This window comes from Magnolia sinica, chromosome 6, assembly GCF_029962835.1.
Source record: "Magnolia sinica isolate HGM2019 chromosome 6, MsV1, whole genome shotgun sequence".
Lineage (NCBI taxonomy): Eukaryota > Viridiplantae > Streptophyta > Magnoliopsida > Magnoliales > Magnoliaceae > Magnolia > Magnolia sinica.
The window spans coordinates 8,360,517-8,385,073 of NC_080578.1; the positions used below are offsets into that span (position 1 = coordinate 8,360,517).

Genomic DNA, 24,557 nt, shown 5'->3' on the forward strand with positions numbered 1-24,557 from the left:
TCTACGGTCCCCACCCAATCCAAATCCTCCCAACGGATGCCAAATGAGTCCGGTCACCTGGCCTACTCGCTGGCATTTATGCAGGAAAAAAGCTAAAGTCCAGCCCAATTAGCTATCTGACCTGAAAATTCAGGTCCAGATAGAGGCCATAGACATTAAACTCGGCCCAATGTATCTGACTCTTGACCTGAATCTAGAGCCCAGACCAATCCACTGGGAAGTTTTTAATGGTGGGTGTTCAATCACCACTGTTTCGTGCAGGATGGTCCAACTGAGATTTGAATCTGCTTAATGTTCAGGACCATGTTCTAAAATGGGCTAGAAAATGGATGGACGGTGTGGATATACAACACATTATCAAGATGGCCCCACGGTTACCCAGGTAACACCTAATCCGCTCCCCCAAGAAATGAGGTATTCGGGCTGATTGCTTCTACAGTCCCATTCAAGCTTTCAATCGGTATATGTAGGGCTCATCTTTCAGTGATGTAGAAAGTTTGTATCATGGCCCCACTTTGGACCACGATGCACTAAAATTAGCCGCGGTGGAAAAGCTCTAACCGTTTAACAGCTGGCTAAACGAATGCAGCTGAGAAAAGGCCAACTAGTATAGCTTGGATTTCCAGAGAAATTTTTGTCCCACAGTCCCACTTGTACACTGAACCTCCTGTACGAGCTCTCATACCGAGCGTTGACTGATCCCTCCCAGCTAAAAGAAAGTGCTTCTTTCTTTGAAGATAACTGATCACCTACAGTCGACTGAATGAGAACTTAGCGTGCAGCCCATCTTTTTCCGCCAAACTTTTATGTACGTCATCCCATCCACGTGAATAATGGTACTAACGGGATGTACTGTCAAAGTATGAGGACGCGGATTTCCTGTTAAAGCCTTCTGCACAAAAGCTCCTGCGCGTGGATGTTAGGTGAGGCCTACCACGGTGTTAGTGAGAAATGAAACGTGTTCATCCATACTGGGAGCTCATTTTAAGACACCCAACAAAAATGAGGTGGATCCAAAACTCAAGTGTGCCATGTGAGAGGAAGCAATGTGAATTCAGTGAAAACTGTTGAAACATTCTTATGACCATAAATTTTTGTACGAGGCTATTTGTTTTTTTTCCGTGCTTTCACTTCATCCAATGTGAATGCTCTTATAAGGGGTTTGAATGGCATACAAACATCAAGGCGGAGCTCTAAAAGATTCCGATGGTAGGGATTTCTTTTCAGAATTTTTCCTCTGATATGACCAACTTGATTACGTGATCACCTTATTTTTATTTTTAGTTGCATGTCTTAAAACTGAGCTCTTAAGATGTATTTCTCATAAACATCATGGTGGGCCCACCTAACATCCAAGCACAGGACATTCATGTTAAAGGCTTTCAAAGAAAATCCTTGCCCATAATATGATAATAAGAGAGCAATTCTAGGATTTTGGACAAGAGGGATTGCCGGACTCAGATTGTGGTGTATTGAAGTGTGGGCCCCACCATGATGTATGTGTTTTGCCCGTCCATTTCCCAAATCATTAAAGGGCATGAGCCCATGCCCTCTAATGAGATATATCCAAAGCTCAAGTAGACTGGAGCACAAGAAACAGTGGGGGATTGAATACCTACCATAAAATCTTCACATGGGCCATACAAATTTTGGAGCAAGCTGATATTTGTGTTTTCCTTTCATTAAGGTCTATGTGACCTTATGACAGGTTGGATGGCAGATAACATCCTGATGGCCCCTGTGAGGAGCTCAATGGTGGGTGTCTCCACTACTTGGTGTGATGGTGCACTTGAGTTCTTGATCTACCTCATTTTTGAGCTCACGACCTAAAGTAATATGGAAAAGTGAAAGAGTTACATGGACAAAACACATATATCATGGTGGGACCCACGGAGCTTTTCCATGTATACAGAGATCTCGGTGCTGTGCTCTATCCTAGACAATCAAATCCAGATTACGCATAGCTCTAAGAACTATGGCCCACCATGACGTATGTGTTGTATCCACTCCTTTCATCCATTTCCCCTGCTCATGTTAGGGCAAAAGCCTAGCACATAGGCAGATCCATCGCTCAAGTAAACCACACCACAAGAAACTATGGGGCCACAATTAAAAGCTTCTTAGGGCTATAGAAGTTTTTGGACCAAGCAGATATTTGTGTTTTCCCTTTATTAAGGTAGGAATCACCCGATAAACAGATTTGATTGCAAATAAACATAACGATGGGCCCTGAGAGGGTTTCAATTGTCCACCTCATTATCCCACTGTTTCTTGTGGCATGGTACACATGAGCTTTGGATCTGCCTCATGCTTGTGTTCATACCTAAACTAAGCCGGCATATGGCACTGCAGGCAATATGCGTTACAAATACACAGGTCTTCATTTCTGACATATGGGCTAGATCCTGGAGTTGGCAACCAGTAGGGTCGGGGTTAGGGTGAGCCTGACCTGTTTGCTAAATGGACAGAATTCCAGTCAACCTAACTGGCAACCAATTGTCTTGTGTCCTGACTCAGCCTACTTAAAATTCATCAAGTCCATCCCCAACTTGACCCGACCCATTTAAGTGTAATCGGGTTGGGCTAAACTGACCTGAACAAACCCGGCATGACCGCACTTGCATTTGCAGGATATGGGGCTAAAGTTATGCCAGCCCTGCTCAATTATACAAAAATAGGATTACATATCATCTATTAATTTGTTTTGTGTTTTGGGCCAAGTCAGGTTGGGTTAACTGGCTCAGTCAATTTATAAGCCATATGGGTGGGTTGGGTTGGGTTGGGTTGGGTTTGGTAGGGTTCAACATAAGCCCACCCATTCAGTGAGTCAGGCCAGTTGACTCATGGGCAGACTCCGCCAAGTGCCACCCCTGATGGGTCAGTTGTCACGTAATGGAAGATCCCGTGCGTGGGTTTTGGGAATCATTTTGGTTCAATGCAGAACTGTTCTGTTTCTCTTCTAAACCATCAATTCATAGGTCGCAAATCTAAAGGTTAAGTTGTCCAAATAAAATCCATCTGCAGAGGCCCTCAAGAAACCAATGATCAGAGCCCCCCTTCCTAATAAGAAAATTTTGAAGTGTTTTTGGAATTTCTGCCGTTTGGTATTTTACATCCATCTAGCTTAAAGGGCAAACGACAGATTTTATTTGCTTACCATGCCTAACAGGTGGGCTTAAACACCACAACCCTTCATAGTCTGGATCATAATAGTAATAGTTTAGATTATAATTTACACAGTCTGGATGCTTTGGATCAAAACATCCACGGTTTGGATGATGTAGATTTTAATATCAACAGTCTATGATTTGGATCATAATATGGATGGTTTAGATAGTTAAATCATAATATCAACAATCCAGATGATATGAATAATTCGAATGGTCTGAATGATAGCAATCATGATCAAGGTCAAGGTAGCAAGTTTGTATGGGTCCTTGCTCTTACTTGGGTGGTAGACTCTTAGGAGTTTCAACACCTGGTCAAGGGTTCGAGTACCTATAGGTGGTGAAATCCCACTACGGCGTGATCAAATGGTTAGGATTAAATCAGTGGGTACAGTTTCCGGGCTGTGATCCATCTGCAACAGTGGGGATGGCCTAAGACAAAACCCTAAGGTCCAATCCTCTAGCCATAGGGATGAGCCCCAACTCAGTCCAAAGCAGACTAAGGGGGGACCTGCTTGAAAATCTCACCCATTAGATAATCCTCACCATATGATTAGCGGGTTGCAGACAGTTTCATGGCCAAATGGATCAAAAAAGGCTCGGTCGAGACAAAAGTGATCCAGACCGCCAAACCTTAAATTGGGTGTATCTCGCAACCTAAAATGAATTATCGGACATAAAAAATATAATTTTGGACGACCTACTTTAGCCACCCAACACAAGCCGGATTTGCGAAATTCCATCAAATCCGTTGTCGATTTCGCTTTTACTATAAATAATAAGTTTTAGTTTGATTATAACTCTCCATCCGGCTTTACAGTTGCTCCCAATGTGAAAAGTGCTTAGAATAATTAGGAGAACGGCTTGGTGAAGCCAAATAGGATACTTACTATTTTTGGCTAAAAACCTTACACCCTTGAAATCATGACCGTATGGTAAGTTGTGAATTCTAGAAGTTTTAATTGTAATTTGATTATAAAATTTCTTCCGTATCCCTATATAAGGGGTTGTGAATTTGTTTATTTGAATCATTAATCAATTTTGAATCCTGTTCTTTTCGAAGTGGATTTGAGGAGTCAAGAAAAGTTCCATAAATTCAGAACAGTTATCCTCTCAGGAAGGCGTGCTGACCTGAGGTCCTTCCCTATCAGACTTGACCTACGTTTAATGTTGGAAGTCAACAATAACTATTCATCTTAGTTGGACTGCTGTAATCGTCTGTAGGAAAATATACAGTGGCATGGTCCATTCGATGACGGTAACATCAAATCATGGATTGACAACTCACCAAGTTGAATGTGACCTGGATTCCTTTGGATCCTTTCGATTCACCTCTAACTCGTGCTAGTCACGAATCGATGGGGATCAGAGTCAGCCCGAGTCACCGGATCTTAAACCCATGCACTGAAGCAGTTGCTCAGGTTACCAAAAGGTGGTTGGGTCCAACCAGTATTATTGATGGTCCAACATAAAGGCCCAAACTCTGGGAGCCCATTGCAGACAGGTCATGACCCCAATTCAGATTTTGTTAGACAGCCAACTTTTGATGTGGACTGTCCGTTATATGTGCTCACCTTGATGCGGGTCATCCATCATGTAAGACCCACCATCAATGTCCCCATGTTGGGGAGCTTTTTATTTTTATTTTTTAAAATTATTATTATCATTACACATGCACACACCCCCATACACTCACGTGGTAGTGGATTTCACCACCTGTGGATACTTGAACCCTTGACCAGGTGTTGAAACTCCAGAGAGTCTACCACCCGAGCAAGAGTAAGAATGTCCCATGTTGTGGAGCCTACCTTTGATGTGGACAGCGTATAATTTGGCCCGTTCATCATATGGCATCCACCTTAGATGTGGACCTTCCATTATATGGGGCCCACCTCAATGTGGGTCATCTATCATGTGGGCCCACCTTAATGTCCACTGCCCATCTTGTGGAGCTTACTTTTAATGTGGACTGTCCATCATACGGTGTCCACCTTAGATGTGGACCGTCCATTATATGGGCCCGACCTCAATGTGGGTCATCTATCATGTGGCCCACCTTAATGTCCACTGCCCATCTTTTGGAGCTTACTTTTAATGTGGACCGTCCATCATATGGAGTCCACCTTAGATGTGGACCATCCATTATATGGGGCCCACCTCAATGTGGGTCATCTATCATGTGGGCCCACCTCAATGTGGGTCATCTATCATGTGGGCCCACCTTAATGTCCACTACCCATCTTGTGGAGCTTACTTTTAATGTGGACCGTCCATCATATGGTGTCCACCTTAGATGTGGACTGTCCATTATATGGGGCCCACCTCAATGTGGGTCATCTATCATGTGGGCCCACCTTAATGTCCACTACCCATCTTGTGGAGCTTACTTTTAATGTGGACCGTCCATCGTGTGGGCCCCCCGAAAAAAAAAGAACGAACTGATGTAGTTAACTTAAAAAAGTTGAGTAGGTTTCTTACTGGAGAGTATATATCCAAACAGGCCCTAGGTGTCCCAATATTTCAACCGTTTAATTTTGATATGACCACACATCAAGCATCACATCCGGATGATGTTTATGAAGGGTTCAGATACAGATACAGAGTAGATCAATCGAATAGCAGATGGGGAGGTAAACTATATGCAGATAAACAGGACAAAAGCATGAAAAGCCGACGCTGGCAAGTGCAATATCCGCGATGCTTACCGGCTTCGGAAGGTTCCAATCAGTCACCAGAAGAAAAGCTATCATGAATGCCGATACGGTGAACACAACCGAGTTGAATAGAGCAGTGATGGCGACAAAGCACTGAATAGGCAACCATGCGAGGAAGTCCTCTTCTTCGAAGCGAGAGGCGTAGATGGAAAGGAACATTGCAAGGGAGAGCAATGAGAATAACAGGGAAACGGCTATGTACTCTATGAAAGGTATGAAATTCGGGTGCTGTTGGAGGACCGGTAGCCCTGTTCCGCTGTCATTGCCGCCAGGTATGGTGAAGGCCGCAGCGAATGTGACGGTGGCAATGAGGGTGGACACGACAATGCATGTGTTAGACCCATCTTTCAGCCACTCCTCTCCTTGTTTAAGGAGGCTTCTATGGCTCTGTGTGAATACTTGCTTAGCTGTTAGATTACTCCTGTTCCTGTAGGGTACCAAATGTGCTGGACACAACTTCTTTACACGCTGCATTAATGAATTGTCAAAGGTTTATTGTCTCCCATCATTTGAAATTTTCAGTGATCTGGACCGTCAAACGTTGTCCAAATAAAGAGGGTGGTGTTTTGAGACTGGTGAGCCATATGAGAAAATGTTCTTCCTGATTGCGAGTAGGATTCTGTTTTTTTTTTTTTCCCCCTCTTGATGGGGTTACAAAGCCCCTTTTATAGATTCCGTCCCGCTAATGTAATGGTGGGATCATCAGCTCTCCCAAAGGTGAAATTACCTTCTCATTTGGGTAACGTTAATGCCTTTCTCTAGATTTTAACGGTTCACAAACAAATTTGTGAAATAAATAACATTAATTAATAATAGCAAGAAGAAGTCAAACTAGTTAAGTGCTTGATTAACAAGCCAACATGAGATTGCGTCGGATCTACATCACTAATGGGCAATGGCTGGGATCAAGATGTTTGGGGGCCTTGCACAAAACCTTAGGATCTAGCCTTCCAAAACAAACCAGAATTATGGGATAATAAAGCAATGAAATAAATCAAAGGATAAACTACACCACACAAGAGATCTTTATGTGAAAAACCCTCAAAGAGGTAAAAACCACGGGACCTCATCTAGATTAACAATCTACTATCAAGTAGAATGTTACAACTGATCACAAACACACACTGCTTGGATCAAACCTTCTTCACTCACGCATGAGCGGATAAACAATAAGAAAATAAAAGAAAAACGGAGAGATCTCACCGATTACGAGGACATAAAAGCGCTGAGATGTCGAGTGCACAATAGATCACCTCTATGAGCATAACCTCCATTCTACAAGCTTCCTCTCTCTCTTTCTCTCTTTCTCTTACACATTTAATAACCCTAAACCCTTTAGCAAACCCTTGCAAAGCTTTAAGAAACCCTTTTGCATAACCTAGAAAAGCCCTAGGCAAGCCTCAAAATTTCACAATCCGCACAAAATCGCGGAACGAATTTGTGTAACCTCGACTGGTCGAGCAAGCTGTTAAACTAGTTGAGCACTGTTCACTGAGCTCGCTGTACTTTGAGTCGAGTGACCCTCGACTGGTCGAGTGCTGTTCACTCGATCGGTCGAGCAGTGCTCTCGACTGGTCGAGCAGCGCGGTGATTCCACTATTTGTGGCATCCGAACTACACCACATCTCCTCTGACCTGAGGAGGAGAACCCCATCAAATCTCTCCCTTTCCGACTCAGGAGGAATTCTTCTTCTTCAAGCCAGCCTGATATTTACAAAACTCGAACTTGCCATTGAGCAAAGCTTTGGTCATCATGTCTGACCCATTATCGTCCGTGTGGACATTCTCAAGCCGTAACACATTCTGTTCAAAAGTGTCCCTAATCCAGTGATACCGAATCTCTATGTGCTTTGACTTGGAATGTTGACTTGGATTCTTGCTCAAGTATATAGTACTTTGACTATCGCAATAGACCACGTGCTGCTCCTGCTTCAGGCTAAGTTTCTGTAGGAACCTCTTCATCTAAAGCATCTCTTTACATGCTTTTGTGACTGTAATGCACTCAGAATCTGTCGTCGACAACGTTACGACCTTCTGTAGCTTGCTCTGCCCATATATCGCTCCCCCTGCAAACTGAACATGAATCCTAATGTAAACTTCCTGGAGTCTATATCATATGCCATATTTGCATCTGTGTAGCCCTCTAATACAAGTTTTTTGTCACCATAGCATAGGCTCAACCTGGATGAGCCTCTTAGATACCGCAGTATCTACTTCACCGCTGCCCAATGTTCTTTGCCAGGATTGACAAGATACTGGCTGACAACACCAACCGCATATGCTATGTCTGGGTGTGTAAACACCATAGCATAGATTAAACTTCCTACTGCTGATGTGTAGGGTATTTTCTGCATCTCATCCACCTTTGTCTTCGTCTTGGGACACTGCCTGTCGCTTAATCTGAAGTGATCATCCAGTGGAGTACTGACTAACTTTGTTGCATTCATATTTAACCACTCTAGGACTTTTTGAATATACCGCTCTTATGACAGCCAAAACTTCCTGCTGCTTCGGTCGCTGGTTATTTCCATTCCTAAGATCTATTTAGTTGGGCCCAAGTCTTTCATCGTAAACGACTTGCCCAACTCTTGCTTCAGCCTGTCGATCTTCTTGATGTCTTTTCTCATGATGAGCATGTTATCAACGTATAATAGCAGAACTAAGAAATCACCATCTAAGAACTTGCGCGTGAACACACAATGGTCTGACTCCGTTCTGTCATATCCATGCTTCAACATAAACGAGTCGAACTTCTTGTACCATTGCTGTGAAGTTTGTTTCATCCCATATAAGCTCTTCCTCAGCCTACACACCACATGCTCTTTGCCCTTAATTTCGAATTCCTCTGGTTGGTGCATGTAGATCTCTTCTTCCAGGTCACCATGAAGGAAGACAGTTTTAACATCTAACTGCTCAATCTCCAGATCCATGCTAGCCGCCAACCCAAGAAACATTCATATGGATGTTATCTTCACCACTGGTGAGAATATCTCCTCGAAGTCTATGCCTTTCCTCTGACCAAACCATTTCACTCTAAGTCTAACCTTGAATCTCGTCTGTGAATTCTTTTGCTCAACCTTCTTTCTAAACACCCACTTGTTGCTCAAAGTTTTCATGCCTTTAGGCAATTTCACCATATCATAGGCGTGGTTCTTATGTAAGGATTCCATCTCCTCTTGCATAGCTTTCAACCACTCCCCTTTATGCTCGTCGGCTACGGCCTCAGAATAATCTTCTGGTTCTCCCCCATCAGTGAGCATAATGTACTTATGCGGTGAGTACCACTTAGATGGTTGTCTGTCCCTAAATGACTTCCTCACTTGTGGCTCAACAGGTGGATCAAGTGGGAGCTGCTCCCCTAGTCCATCTTCTAAAGAAACTCCCTCGTCCTCTGCACCTTGCTGTACTCCCTCGTCATTAGGCACCACGGTAGGAATAATCGGATCTATGTCATCTAGTTCACCTGAACTAGACTGGTTCTTTTCTGGCTTACCAATATCTTCTATACACTGATCTTCAAAGAAAACCACATCTCTTCTCCTAACGAGCTTCTTCTCGGTCGGATCCCACAATCTGTAACCGAACTTTTTATTACCGTACCCCAAGAACACACATTGTCTGATCTTCATATCGAGCTTGGAGCTCTTGTCCTTTGGTACGTGAACGGATGCCCTACATCCAAACACCCTAAGATGACTGTATGATGGATCTTGTACAGTCCACACCTTCTCAGACACTTCTCCATTCAACGGGGCTGATGGAGATATGTTTATCAGATATACCGCCGTGTGCATTGCTTTTTCCCAGAACATCTTGGGCAACTTTGCATATGATAACTTGCATTTGATTCTCTCTACAATGGTGCGATTTATTCGCTCAGCTACACCATTATGCTGGAGGGTCTTGGGAACCGTTTGTTCATACTGTATACCTAAGGACTTATAATACTCATAAAAGTCGCCAATGTATTCACCACCATTGTTAGTGTGGATGCACTTCAATGATCTGCCTGTCTCTCTCTTGACCATAGCATGAAACAATTTAAACATACCAAAAACCTCGTCCTTGGATTTCAAAGCATAAACCCAAACCCTCCTAGATGCATCATCTATAAAAGTGACAAAATACAATGCCCCACTCAAGGTTTTTATTCTCATAGGACCATAAACATGAGAATAAACCAAATCTAATGCATGCACTTTTTTAACAGGAGAAACAGATTTAATAAATGAAACTCTATACTGTTTTTCTGATAAACAATCAATACAAGTTTTGAGAGGTATACCTATCACATTTAGAAGGAGCCGTTTCCTCTCTAGTAACTGAAGGTCTTTTTCAGTCATGTGGCCTAGACGCCTGTGCCACATGTCAATAACTGAATCTTCCACTGCATTCAACCCACCCTTGCATACACTGACACTTACCTTGTAAAGGGTGCAACACTTCTTTCCTCTGGTAGCGATCAATGAACCCTTGATGAGCTTTCAACACCCACCAACAAACCGACTTTCATAGCCATCATCATCCAACCTTCTCATCAACATTAAGTTGAGGTGAAGGTCTGTGATATGTCTCACATCCCTGAGAACCAATTTGCAGCCCACATCAGTCTTCATACAAATATCACTGACTCCTACGATCTTCGATACGCTAGAAATTTTCATCTTCACGGTCCCAAAGTCACCTGACTTGTAGCTTGTGAAGAAGTTCCTGCGTGGAGTCACATGAAAAGAAGCTCCCAAGTCAATCACCTAGTCGGTGTCCTGACTCGTAGCCGTGAGACAAATATCATGATTTGCTAAAAGAATAACTACAACATTGCCATTTGAAGCGACCGCAGTGGAATCTGATTCATCTTCATTCTCCTTTCCTTTTTCTTTCTTGTCGTTCTTACTCTTATGACATTCATGCTTATAGTGACCATTCTTACCACAATTCCAGCAGTCAATATGCTTCTTGGTACTCGACTTGCCTCTTGATTTATCTCGGGCCTTCCCGCCCTTCGTGTTCTTTCCTCTCTCCCGTTCTTGTGTCACAAGAGCCTCTTGCTGAGTAGACCCTTGAGACTTCTTCCTTGTCTCTTCATTGAAGAGACATCTAGTAACCTGTTCCATGGATACCTTTCCGTCTGGTGTGGAGTTACTTAAAGACACCACTAATGTCTCCCAATTGTCAGGTAATGAACTAAGCAATAAGAAAGCCTGTAATTAATCATCTAGGACCATCTTCATAGCGGAGAGCTGGTTCACGATATTGCTGACGTCATTCATGTGCTCAGCCATAAAACCACCATCTTTGAACTTGAGATTCACAAGTCGTCTTATTAGGAAGATTTTATTACCGACTGTCTTCCTCTCATACAGCCCTTCCAATTTCAGCCATATGCTAGCGACTGAGGTATTCGTAGACACATGGTGGAACACGAAATCATCCAGCCATTGTCTAATAAACCCCACTGCCTTCTGGTCTAACTTCTTCCAATCATCATCAGACATATCCTTGAATTTTGCTGATATGCCTAAAATTGGAGAATATAAGTCTTTGCAATAAAGCAAGTCTTCCATCTTAGCCTTCCATATGGTCTAGTTAGAACCATTGAGGCTGATCATCCTTAATGAGCCACCTTCCATAATTCAAAACCGATCCCACTCCGTTCATTGAACTTAGCTTTGATACCACTTTGTTGGGGGCATTGCACAAAACCTTAGGATCTAGCCTCAAAAAACAAACAGAATTATGGGATAAAAAAGCAATGAAATAAATCAAAGCATAAACCACACCACACAAGATATTTTTACGTGAAAAACCCTCAAAGAGGTAAAAACCACGAGACCTTGTCCAGATCAACAATCCACTATCAAGTAGAACGTTACAACCGATCATAAGCACATACTGCTTGGTCAAACCTTCTTCACTTACGCAGGAGCGGATAAACAATAAGAGAATAAAAGAAAAACAGAAAGATCTCACCGATTACGAGGACGTAGAAGCGCTGAGATGTCGAGTGCACAATAGATCACCTCTATAAGCATAACCTCCATTCCACAAGCCTCCTTTCTCTCTTTCTCTCACACCTTTGATTACCCTAAACCCTTTAACAAACCTTTGCAAAGCTTTAGGAAATCTTCTTGCATTACCTAGAAAAGCCTTAGGTACCCCTATTTATAGTTTAGGAAACTCCCTTTTGCACCTCTTGTGAAAGGGCCTCAAAATTCTGCAACCTGCATAAAGTCGCGGAACAAATTTGCGTAACCTCGACTGGTCGAGCAGGCTGCTGGACTGGTCGAGTACTGTTCACTCGACCGGTCGAGCCGGGCCTTCGACTGGTCGAGCATTGTCTACTGAGCTCGCTGGACTTTGAGTCGAGTGACCTTCGATCGGTCGAGTATTGTTCACTCGACTGGTCGAGCAGCACAATGATTCCACTATTTGTAGCATCCGAACCGCACCACATCTCCTTTGACCTGAGGAGGAAAACCCCATCATAAGAGGGCCTCATGGCCATTGATCCAACATGATTTCGTTATTCCAACTATCTATAAGGTCAATTAACTGGAGTGCCACCCCTTGGTTTGGCTTGGAGTCCAAAAAAATCAGGGTGATCCAAAACTTAGGTGAATAGGTGGTTATGCAAAAATCACAATTACCAAAACCACCAAACACTCGGTTGTCCTGCTGCACTAAAGCAATGTAAAATCTTGCCTGAGACCTCCCAAGTTCGCAAGTGATTTAAACCATTGCCAACTACTTGATGTGACTAAAATCGGTGCCCAAGCAACACATTATCAAAACCAAACATTCTTTGATTTTTAATAGCACACGAAATATGTAAAGATCATGTGCAATGAATATAAAGAAGATAATGAAAAAAAATAATTCATAACAACAACTACACAAAAACAAAAGATATATATGATTTACCACTTTGGTTACATTCACGAACAATCTGACAAAGAAAAATCTACTATAATAAGGAAAGATGACAAAGAAGAGGGAATGGAGTACATATTTTAAGAATACAACAAAACCTCTTAGTTCAAGCTTAAAAGGAAAAACTTCTATCATGATAATGCTACTAATATGCATTTTCACCTTAAAAACCTTGAGAAGAAAACCTTGAAACACTTCTTAAAAAACCTTGAAGCTTGAAATCCTCTTGTGTGAGTAGAAACTCCACTCTTTAAAATTTATAACTCACTTTTTCTCGATATAACTTATCTTACAAGTTGTCTTTATACGAGGGAAATGTGAAAAATACTCCTCTAAGGGTCCACTAACACTTGTGACTTATTATAGCTTACGTGAAACATGAGTTATATGCGCTAAAAAAATTGTGAATGAATTTATAGTGATTTTGGTGTCACAATTTTAATAGGGTGGCCCACCTGAAGTTTGAATTGGCCTGATTTTCGGGTCGAGACTAATCACTCTTGTGCAATAAACCTTTTAATCCGGTTATTGATACCAACTAAAAAAGAAAAATGAAAGGGCAGGCATACCTCAAACCAGACACTCTCCCATTGCATATGAATGGCGGGCCCACTTACGTGCTTTGGCTTATATTCTCCAAGCTTGGCTGCAAGATGCAAGATAGTGTTACCGCCTATGTCAATCCCAGCTGCCATCATTGCAGTCGCTATCCTCATCTTGTTCAATAACTTGAGAACATACTCCTGTCGGTGCTCCACCGCCAAATGCAACAGGTTCTTCCCAGCTTCGTCGACGAATTCTACAGATTCCGGGAATACTTTCACTATCTCCCGCACCAACTCCACTATCCCAAACTTTGTTGCAAGAATGAGAGGTCTATCTAATTTCTTCTCGATATTCTTATTTTTCATCTTCTTTGATTCATCACCATCATTGATTCGATGCCATCCATAGCTTTTATTTGGGCCCATACCATCATGTTCATATCTCCATTGAGCTTCCTTTTCTATCAAACGCTTCACAAGTTGCAATGCCCATGTGTGCTTTTGCTTTGCAATGTAAACATTTCTGAGTACCGGGCATGCTGCAATATTTTAAAATAAAAGACATCTAATCAGGATTAAGAGTCCTAACCCCGCTCCAAATCACAAAATTCTGTTTTAATAATGATGGAGAAGTCTATGAATCGAGCGGCTATGATCATGTTAATTGTAATAATTTGAAACTGCATATTCAAGTTAAGAAAGCATTTGTAATTCTTATGTGGTGGAATGATTACATGCATTCGAACACAACACATGGTACTTACCATGTGTGTGAGTAATGTGGGTCTCGCCCATGATGCGTATGTGGAACGTAAACCATTTATTGGGTGAGACTCCTTATGGGCACCAGACATCCTAAGAATCATCCCCATCAAAAGCTCAAGGGGACCTTATATAATTTATGTTATACGTCCTCTCCCAAGTGTTCCTAGTCTTCCCTTTGGTGTGACCTTGTATTTGAAGTCTTAAATCAAGTTAGATACAAGGCCTGTCGATGCCTATCGACAAATTGTTTGATGTCACCTTCGATGGCATCGAACAGTGCTTGATCTCATTGAGACTTTTCAAATTTTCTCCAGTTGGTCATTAGACTATCATGGTGTTTTTCGACGATGACATTGAAGGTAAGGTTCGATGTCATTGCACATAGCTCGATGCAATTGAGGATTTTCAAAAAAATAATGTCTTGTCTTTGGACAATTGAGGTGTTATTTCAATGATATCAATGTGGCTTTGATGCCATCGAAGGATTAGTTTTGATGATATCGAAAACTGTTTAATGCCATTGACAGTTTCGAAGACTGTTCGATGCTTTCGATTTTGTGGGATTTGTTTCCGATTGTGCTTGGGATCCTTCTATAGGCTATATATATATATATATACATACATATATATACATATATATATATATATATATATATATATATATATATATATATATATATATATATATACAATATATATATATACATACATATATATATATATACATACATATATATGGGTGTAAGCGGGATTAGAAGATAAAAATAGGGTCTCTAATTTGTCCAAGGGTTTCAAAGGGTGTAGTAAGGGTGAGATTCGAGGTTGTTCAAATCAGGTAAGCTCTTTTTCTTTGTAGTTTTTGCTTTCATAGTGATCATCTATCGCTTTGTGCCATGATTTTCTCAACGTTAAATCGTCATGTTATCTTTCTGTTTGCTCGGTGCAATTGGTTTACTTTCATAGATTTATTTTTGTATGCTTTCGTGGTCCCCTAACATGCCCCACTTATGCTAATGAATTAGGCTGAATTTTGAGATGCAAGCCTAACATTAGAGACATCTAACGGATGAATGGCACTCACAAATCATGGTGCACCCATGCAACTCAAATGCATGGTAATTATTATATATTCAAACAACATATATCATTTCTTTCTTATACTTATGTAGCTAAATAATGCAGATAACAAAGTTAGAGATGGTGTACTCTCCGTACTTTTCTAAAATAACAATAATAATAATAAATAAAATAAAATAAATGTAGATAACATCTTTTCTCACCTGATAACAAATGCTTAATCCCTGAAACATGAGAGAGGAAAGAGAGCATTAGTAATAAGTCACTACCGTTAGAAAGTAAACCCTACCTTTGGTATTCAGTTTGATTTTTTTGAACATTCTCATTTCCATGGTTTCTTGGACTTTGGCTTGTCATTGGGTCGTATTAACTTGAGTCTCAGCAGGTTTAACCAAGTGAATTAGGATTTTTTTTTTTTTTCCTTCAATTTCTTCCTCCAATTATGGGAAAATCAATTTGGAGGCCATGATTCTGCTAAGATGCCCAAGATACTAGCTAAGGTAGCACATGTGCCGTGCATAAATAGCTCCATTGAGTTGAAGTCTGACTTGATGGTTAAGGAGGCATTTGGCGCATGGTATCAGATGGGATTAGGTGGGATGGAATTGCATTTGATCCCGTGCTAATTCCATCCGACAGTTGGGGAGGATGGGAAGGGTTGAGACTAAGTGGGATGGAATTGCATTTGGTCCCATGCAGGATTTATGTGGATTTTGAAATCCACTACACATGTGGGCCCCACATTGATGCATGTGTTTTATTCATGCCGTCTATCCATATACGCCCTTTACACATGGCATTTTAGTTATATATGGGTATAAGTGACCGACATCAATTATCAATTTGATTCATTGAATATAATTCTATGGTTCACCAAACTAGGTTTTTCATAATCCATTGTTTTCTCATAACAAGAAATTTATCCCAAATAGAGGACTGGATGGCCAAAATACCCTAGTATTTCCACACATGCAATCATTGTGCAATATTGGTTAATCCCATCTAATACAATTTCATACCATCTAATCCCATGGATCAAACATGCCCTAATAGAACTAAGTCAAATGACAGATTTCCAAGAGCGAGACCCACTCCTGTGGGCCCCACTGTGATGTATTTATTATATCTATTCCATCCAGCCATTTTGACAGTTCATTCTAAAACATGAGCCCAAACATGGGGCAAATCCAGAGCTCAAGCGGACCACACCACATAAAATAGTGGAGATTGAATGTTTACAATTTTAAAACTTACGGGTTATAGAAGTTTTGGATCAAGCTGATTTTTATTTTTTCCCTTCACTCATGTCAAAGCCATGTTATGAATGGGTTGGATAGAATATAAACATAACAATGGGCCTTAAGAAGGTTTCAATGCAAGTGTCCTTATGGTCCTTGTTTCATGTGGTGTGTATTGGGGTTGTATTATGAAAAGCTAATGTTTGATTGTTTATTGATCTAGTTGCATGGATTCTTCATTCATTTAGTTGCTAATTTAATGTTTGTGAATGTTTATTTTCATGAGCCCGAGAGGATTATTTCTAATTGTCCATGGGCAACTAATATTGGACAAAATGGCCATTAAACGGAGAGTTGTGATTCATGGGTCCCAATGACTTGGCCATGACCATATAGGTGCCAAGTTTGTAATATTTAAACAATGGTCATCTTGTGTGAGGGGATAGACTAGTGTCATCTACACCATTAGGAGTTAACCTGATATCAATATGCCTTCGTTCGTCTCACCCTATGTGAATGTGTGAGTATTTTATAGATGGTATCACCAAAGAACCTTTGATCACTTACATTGGCAGGACCACTAACAAGTATCTAGGCTAAGAGACCTATCATGTTTAAACTAAAAAAGACTTGTGATTGCATTAGTTCTGCTAAATCTCTAATCTTGAGGATGCATGGATGAAGAGATTTTCATTGATAGTGCTTTGGCTCGCTTTATAAGGTCACTATATGACTACTAAAAAGTAGATATAACTAGGTGCTTTCATCATGATTATTGACATATATGCAATTCAATAAGGTATCTACTTGATTTTCTTTGAACATTAGTATGTGGGCTGATTTTATAGTTTGGATCATCCATAATGTGTTTTAAAGGCTGATTAATACTTCTAAGATTTTTTGTTAGTTACTCGTAAATTTTCAAATGTTAACTTTTAGTTTTAACTATTGATTTATTTTAAACTATTTTGATAGACATCAAATGTGTAAGATATGTTAATATAATCTTTAGAGCAATATGAAAATTGTCTAATAGTGACCACAAATAGTGAAGAGATATGGACGGTTAGGGTGCATGATTAGGAAAGTTAAACAAACTTACTTCACAGTAGGGTATACTGAAATTTCTATATTGGTGGAGTGCCGTCTTAAAGTGTACCTCTTGAAACCCTAACATCCTCCTTATATGTAGATCTGAGAGAGAGAGAGAGAGAGAGAGAGAGAGAGAGAGAGAGAGAGAGAGAGATGCCCCACCTTCCTTCTACATATGTCCGCATGACCCTAACATATATATGGGGTCCACCTAGCTTGTGGACAGCTTGTGTTGGCCCTAAGCTCATACCAAAGGAAATTGATGTGGTTCTCCGCTATCCACTTTTGATAGATCAAGGAAAAACTCAACGGGTTGAGATATTAATAGTGGCAAAAGGAAAACAAAAATTTCGCACATAGGTATGCATTGTGGATGTGTATTTTGCGTTTTCTATAAACATAACATGATCATGAATGGAGATCCATTAAGCATAATAAGATTTAAAATTTCAAACTTTTGTTATCATGCATTTCATTTGAAAATTTGATAGTATTACTCGAGCATTGGATCTACCTCATGTTTAAGCTCATGGCCCAAAGTGAGTTGGCAAAATGGATGGATAGATCAAATATATAGCACATACATCACTGTGGCTTCCATAGATCTTAGGACCACAGGAATCCCTTGTGGCCAGGACTGCAGGCAATATTAGACGGAGGAAATAATATAGATTGGGTGCTTCTACAGTACACTTGGGTTTTCAGTTTGTAGCTTGTAGGATAAAACCGTGTACAATACATATGGTCCATGCATTAAGATCCTCCTGGATGGGAACCTAACCTGTGGATATGTGCATGGTCCATCCATAGGCCATCATATCAACAAAATTGGATCACTGAATCATGGGCCCCACTTGTACCAACAGGAAAACTGAGACCGAGTCAAATATAATATACCAGAATCGGGATCCTCTACTACCACAAGCAGGAATGCAATCTAATTGGACCACATCATCACACACTGCATTTAATTCAGGATTACAATGCCAGTGATAATGTGGACCAATTAGAATGCCAAAAAGTAAAATTTTCCGTGGTAGTCGAAGGATCAAAATTCTTAATACTAGGACCTTATTACAAAAGAAGGTTCTCACGATCTCATTAATACGGGACCTGAGTTCACGTGGTCCTTACATATCTTTGTGAAACTGAATTCCTGAGTATCTGCTTGATTTGACCCGCTTAAGGAATTACCGCATTCTCTTATCGAGAAGTGCTCCACGGGAATACCTAAAGTCAAAAAGGACAATTTAGTCACGTTATATATAAGAGAGAGAGAGCTCATAGGAAGTGGGAACATTGATGCATTTGATGCTTATGCTGCTTTCAGACACTTGGATGTTCAAATCATCCATCTAATGCACTTTAATCATTCATGTGGCCATGACCATTCCATCCATGGTTTTGTTCAGGTTATTATCCTCATATCGATATCATTTTTTTCATGTTGACTACTGATATCAACATTTTATATATATATATATATATATATATATATATATATATATATATATATATATATATAACGTCTTAACGTGAGTAAAGACAATAAATACATATTTTACTATATATGAATGCTATATAATTATTAAAGTGAGCCTAATAATGTCTTTTATTCCACGGCCTAATAAATACCATGTTTATGCTTATGCCGCAGGAGAAGAAGAACAGAAGTAGAAGACTATCCTCTTGAATGAATTGAAAAGACAAAATATACTAATTTATAGAGTGTACATGAACCGAGTTAGCTCGGTTAGCTTGCTTGACTTGACTTGAAAAGCTCTATTCGGCTCGGTTCGAAGCTAAGTTTGAGCCGAGTCAAGCTGATTTTTTGAGCTCTAAAATTTTTTGAACCGAGTTCAAGCTTGCTCGAGCTCGACTTGACTCGGATCGAACCCTAACTCGAATCGAACTCAGATCAAATTAGTTTGGTGACTCAGTTACTTTGGTATTGATGTTTCTCACCAAGTGTTTGATGAAATGACTCAACCAGCTAGTGGCAAAGAAAGTATGTATATGAAACAAATACCATTTTTCCTTAATTTTGATGTTGCCTATAAGGTGTTTGATAAAATACTTGCTGCTATTTTACATACAGCAAGAAATTAAAAGTGTACTACATGTGTTTGTGAAAATACTGCAGATGCTCAATTTTGGCTCAAATTGGCTGACCCAGCCGAGCCGAGTTAGAGCTGGGGATGGTTCGACTCGGTGTACACCCCTACTATTATATAATGAAACTCCTGACGCCAAAAGTTAGCCCGATGAAAAGAAAAAATCCGGTGGGAAGCTAACTTTTGGGTCCTGTCATCAAACCATAGCAAAGTAACCTTGTCATGGAAGTTTGATTTTAGAGATCCATGTCATAGACTGGTGGGCGCCACACGTGTTAAAGATATGTGCCACTTGTGTGCTAAACATGATATATCCTGGGAGGGGAAGACTCGTGATATCAAATTTGATCAGGTGCTTCCGAATCCGAGTGGACTCGTCCGAGTATTAAAACCATGCCAATGCCATGTACCCTGAATTTATACGGTTGGGCTTTATTTTTCTAACGGCCTGTTTTCCCGAGGAGATTTGATGGGCTTGATCAGCAGAGGCGGATTGCGTGGACCAACTCGGGTGGTGTGTTGACGTAGTAAAGTTATGTGAAGTTATGTGAGCCTCATCATGACGTTTGTATTATATCCACATCGTCCATCCATTTTGTGAGATTATATTAGGGAATGAGCTCCAAATTAAGCTAGCTCCAGAGCTCAAGTGAACCACGTCACAACAAAAATAGTGGAGATTGAATGCCTACCATTGAAAACTTTTTGGAGGCCACAGACGTTCTAGGTCAGGCTGATATTTATGTTTCCCTTCCTTTCATCCTGGTCCGTGTGACCTTATGAAGAAGTTGGATGAAAAATAAACGTCATGGTAGGCCCTTGGAAGGTTTCAAGGGCGGGCATCGTTGTCCCCACTGTTTTCTTTGGTGTGGTAAAGAACTTTGCCACGTCAACACACTGTTCAATCCTCGTACTCGTGATCAACGGTTCAACATCATTCTTGGAGCATGGCATGTTCAGTGTACTAACTGATGAATGGCAGGAATCTCTAACACGTATGACATTTACACAGATCTATGGCACGCGTATTGCTCCCTCACATGAGGAGCCCGGTGAATCAGGACCCAATAAAAAAGGACGTACAAGCGTACAAGGCGACGGCTATCTTTTCATAGATCAGAAAAGGCGCTTCCCCAACAGATTGAAGAGAAAATATGGTTCTGCTCTTGAAAGAAGATGAAGAGAAGGCGAGAAGATGAAGGGCCGTCATTCCACGGTTGTCCCTACTGAATGCCATCTCTGGACACAACTCCAAGATCTCCAACGCTACATCTGCTAGATTATCCGAAAGCGTCAACAAATTGATGAGAAATATCATTAATTAGGTTTTAATTTAGTTTTTTTTTTTTTTTAATAAAAAATCTCAAATGGAATAGGAGAAAGAAAGAATCTATCTGTTTATCTCGTGCGTTTTAAAATGTTCTCTTTTCTAGCTGTGTTTACAAGTCATTGTGAGGGCTTTTGTTCATGAGCTATAAGTGGATCTTATGTCATTAAAACATCAATGGTGGACCCCACACTTAACAGTAATCCTGAATGATTCAGACCATTGATCTTCTCATCAATATTAGGGTAGAAATAAAACCATATTCTATTGTGTGGTGACGCATGAGGACTGCAATTTAAAGTTTCTCCATGTAGTTCGACCTTACCGTAAAATCCACCAAGAGTAGCTGCATGAAGGATAGTAGCTCCGTCGTTCCTCCTCACCATCACCTCATGAACAACATTCTTAGCCACAGAAACAAGGAAGTTGAGCATCTCCTTCTTTCCATGCGTGGCAGCGCAAAACACAGGCGTCTCGCCACAGCTGTTGCGGCTTGTAATCAAGCCCTCATCCTTCTTCAGTATCACCGTTGCAATCTCAGTGTTCCCGGCCCTGGCAGCTTCGTGGAGTGAAGTGTTCCCTCCGTTGTTCTTTGCTACGCGTACACGTTCTGGCAGTAAGTCTAGCAGCTCACTAACCACTTCGGCTCGACCGGAATATTGCACTGCAATGTGAATGAGTGTGTTACCTGTAACAGCGGTGACTGGAGCGGCATCGCATAAGGTGGGCCGCTCTCGGTACAAGGTGGTGATTGCTTCCCACTCCCCTTGCAGTGCAGCTTTTAAAACATTGACTTGAGACATGGGAAGGAATGACCACCGTTAGTTCAGGCACTATGTATGATTGCTTCCCACTTCCCTTGTGGTGCAGCTTTTAAAACAGTGACATGAGAGCTGCTTTGATCAGAATCGTGGATTACACCGATGAGAGCTGCTTAAGAGCACTAGTTATTGCGGAAAAGACTAACAAGCATCTCTCTCTCTCACTAATGAACCTTTCACAGATGGGGATTGCTTGGTGACCCTGCCACTACGAAAGGGTCATCTGTGGTGAGCTGACGTGGTGGGGTATGATTGGGAGCAGATTCATTCAGGTCAGGTAACGCCAAGTTCGGTCGGGCCGTCCATCCATTTTGCCAGCTCATTTTATGGCATGGGCCAAAAACGTAGCATATCCAAACCTCTGGTGGACCACACCACAGGAAATAGGCTTACCTTTAAGGGACGCGGATTAGATACTAACAGGTTGAGTAGCCAGCAGACTCGCTAATGAAGTGACATCAACAAGTTCTGTAGGGCCCACCATGATGTATGTGTTGTATCCACACTATCCATCTATTTGGAGATATCATTTTATGGCAAGAGATAAAGAATGAGTCAGATCCAAAGCTCCAGTGAACCCCACCACAGAAAACAGTGGAGAGAGTGACGCCCACCATTAAAAATTTTTAAGTGCCACAAAAGTTTTTGATCAAGCTGAAATTTGTTTTTTTCCCTTTTTTCATGTCTATCTTAACTTATAAACAGGTTGGATCTCAGATAAACATCATAGTGGACCTTAGGAAGGTGTCAACGGTGGGCGTCCCTCTCCCCACTGTTTTCTGTGGTGGGGTCCACTCCAGGTTTGAATCTGACTCATTCTTTGTCTCATGCCTTAAAATGATCTATCCAAATGGATGGACGGTGTAGATACAACACATACATCATGGTGAGCCCCATAGAACTTAGTGACGTCACTTCAGTAGTTTGGCTACTCACCCTGTCAGTATCTAATCCGCGTCCACAATTAAGAACTTCTTGAGGTCCACTTTAGTGTTAATTTCCATCCAAACTATTAATAAGGCTACACAGACCCCGGTAAAGGAAAAATATAAATATTAACTTGATCCAAGACTTTCATGGGATGTAAGCCACCTGAGATATAGATCTACTTCATTTTTGGGCTCATGCCCTACCCTATGGGCCTGCAGTCATGACTTGACTGAACGCAATGTTACTTTTTTTTTTTCTTTTTTCGAGAAAGGATTCATTTCAATATATAATCAACAAAAATTTAAATTCATTACGCCATAGGACCAAAAAGCTAGGGGAGCCTATCATGGCAAAAAACGAAAACTACACAAAATTATAAAACAGAAGGAAGGAAGCATTAAGCTTCCCTAATTGCACCCGCCCAACCTTTTTAAGGAAGAGAAACCATCTAACCTACGGGGTAAGCTCAGCATAATGAAATGTTACCTTGACCTGACCAATTCACTCCCAATTTTATTGGGCCACATGAACATGGCCTAATATTTAAATCCCACCATGTCAGGTTACCCCACAATCTGCATCCTCTTTTAATGATACTAGATATTTAAGGCATGTGGCAACACATGAAGAGAAAACTAAAAGGGAGAAAAAAAAATAATAATAATAAGAGAGACCAAGCTAAAGGATCCAACTACAAATTACGCATTCAATATTGGGCCCATCACCACTTTTTTTGGCATCGTGACTAACTCAAGTTTTAGATCTCTCTCTCTCCCTGTTTACATCTTAGCAAGAGATGGTGCAGAAGATGCATGGAGTGGATTCCAAGGAGTAATCATGATAAAGGCCCCATATATAAAACATTTGATGAACCGGCTCTTTAGTTGATACCATAGGCATAGGCTACACGCAAAGGAGATCCAAAGTGCATCCATCCCTTTATCATGTGGTCCACGCATGCTAAGAACATGATGCCAATTAGTATTCCTCAATGTACTTTTATTTTCCTCAAAGTAGGAATAACTTGTTCGTATGGCAAGGTAGCAAGTGATTCTAATTCCGAAAGTTTAAAAAGTGAGAAAGTATTGTGCGAGTTACTTGATACTCTAGTAGAGTATGCCACCTGATACACATGCATTTAGAAATTGCACACATCGCACCCTAACGCAAACTAAACAGGCTAAACATCGGAAACCATGTCTTTACATTAGTCCTAAAATAAGATTTGGTTTAACGTTTGTAAACTTTTATACCTGGGCACTTGTTCGTTGAAATAGAACCGTAGGATTTTTTTTTTTTTGGACGCATGTAACCCTCCATTTTGGCTATAAGGCAAAACGCCCTCCCTTTTCAATATTATTGAATAACCTCTCTCATTTTTTATATATGGTTTTAAAAAAAATACTTTTTATTAACTTTCTTTATAGTCGAGCATTTAAGGTGATAGTTGACGGTTGATTATCTTAAAATAGAGAAGGTCTCAGGTTCAATCAGTTGGATTATAAGTTATGGTCCACCTAGCTAATCACTTCTAACTTTTCATGTGTGTGACATCCAACCCATCCAATTTGTTGGCCTTATCATGAGGATCAACTTATAAAAAGATTACAAAAAAGATTTATTCATCCAGTGCACCAAACTTCATTTTTGCTATTTATTAATAGCTAGAACTCGTTTTATATGATGTGACTCAAATGATTTTGCATTATATGATCCTCGTGGGTAGGACCAAACTATTAGAAGGGTTGGATGTCATGGACTTAATTACAGGTTGTATGTTATTTGCTAGTTGGACTGTATTTTGTTTGATGATTTATTCATTAAAATAATCATACTT

The 24,557-nt window shown here is 40.7% G+C and overlaps 1 protein-coding gene and 1 long non-coding RNA gene across 7 annotated transcripts; one reads left to right on the forward strand and one right to left on the reverse strand.

Moving 5' to 3' along the window:
• Window positions 1-5,675: 5,675 nt before the first annotated feature.
• Window positions 5,676-22,177, reverse strand: LOC131248175 (ankyrin repeat-containing protein At5g02620-like). 6 transcript variants are annotated; one of them, XM_058248273.1, is made up of 6 exons: window positions 21,295-22,177; window positions 20,726-20,917; window positions 18,642-18,758; window positions 15,402-15,422; window positions 13,381-13,895; window positions 5,676-6,349 (listed from the first exon to the last, which is right to left on the reverse strand). In XM_058248273.1, exons 1-6 carry the CDS (start codon window positions 21,770-21,772, stop codon window positions 5,753-5,755), a joined length of 1,920 nt encoding a protein of 639 aa, XP_058104256.1. In that variant the 5' UTR covers window positions 21,773-22,177; the 3' UTR covers window positions 5,676-5,752. The 6 variants fall into 6 exon arrangements, with proteins under 6 accessions (XP_058104256.1, XP_058104257.1, XP_058104258.1 ...); XM_058248274.1 differs by having other exon boundaries at window positions 20,726-20,914; window positions 21,295-22,175; XM_058248275.1 differs by lacking the exon at window positions 15,402-15,422.
• On the forward strand, window positions 18,626-20,987 carry LOC131248176 (uncharacterized). The gene is made up of 2 exons (XR_009172159.1): window positions 18,626-18,763; window positions 20,763-20,987. It is a non-coding gene; the product is annotated as an uncharacterized LOC131248176 (long non-coding RNA).
• Window positions 22,178-24,557: the final 2,380 nt, after the last annotated feature.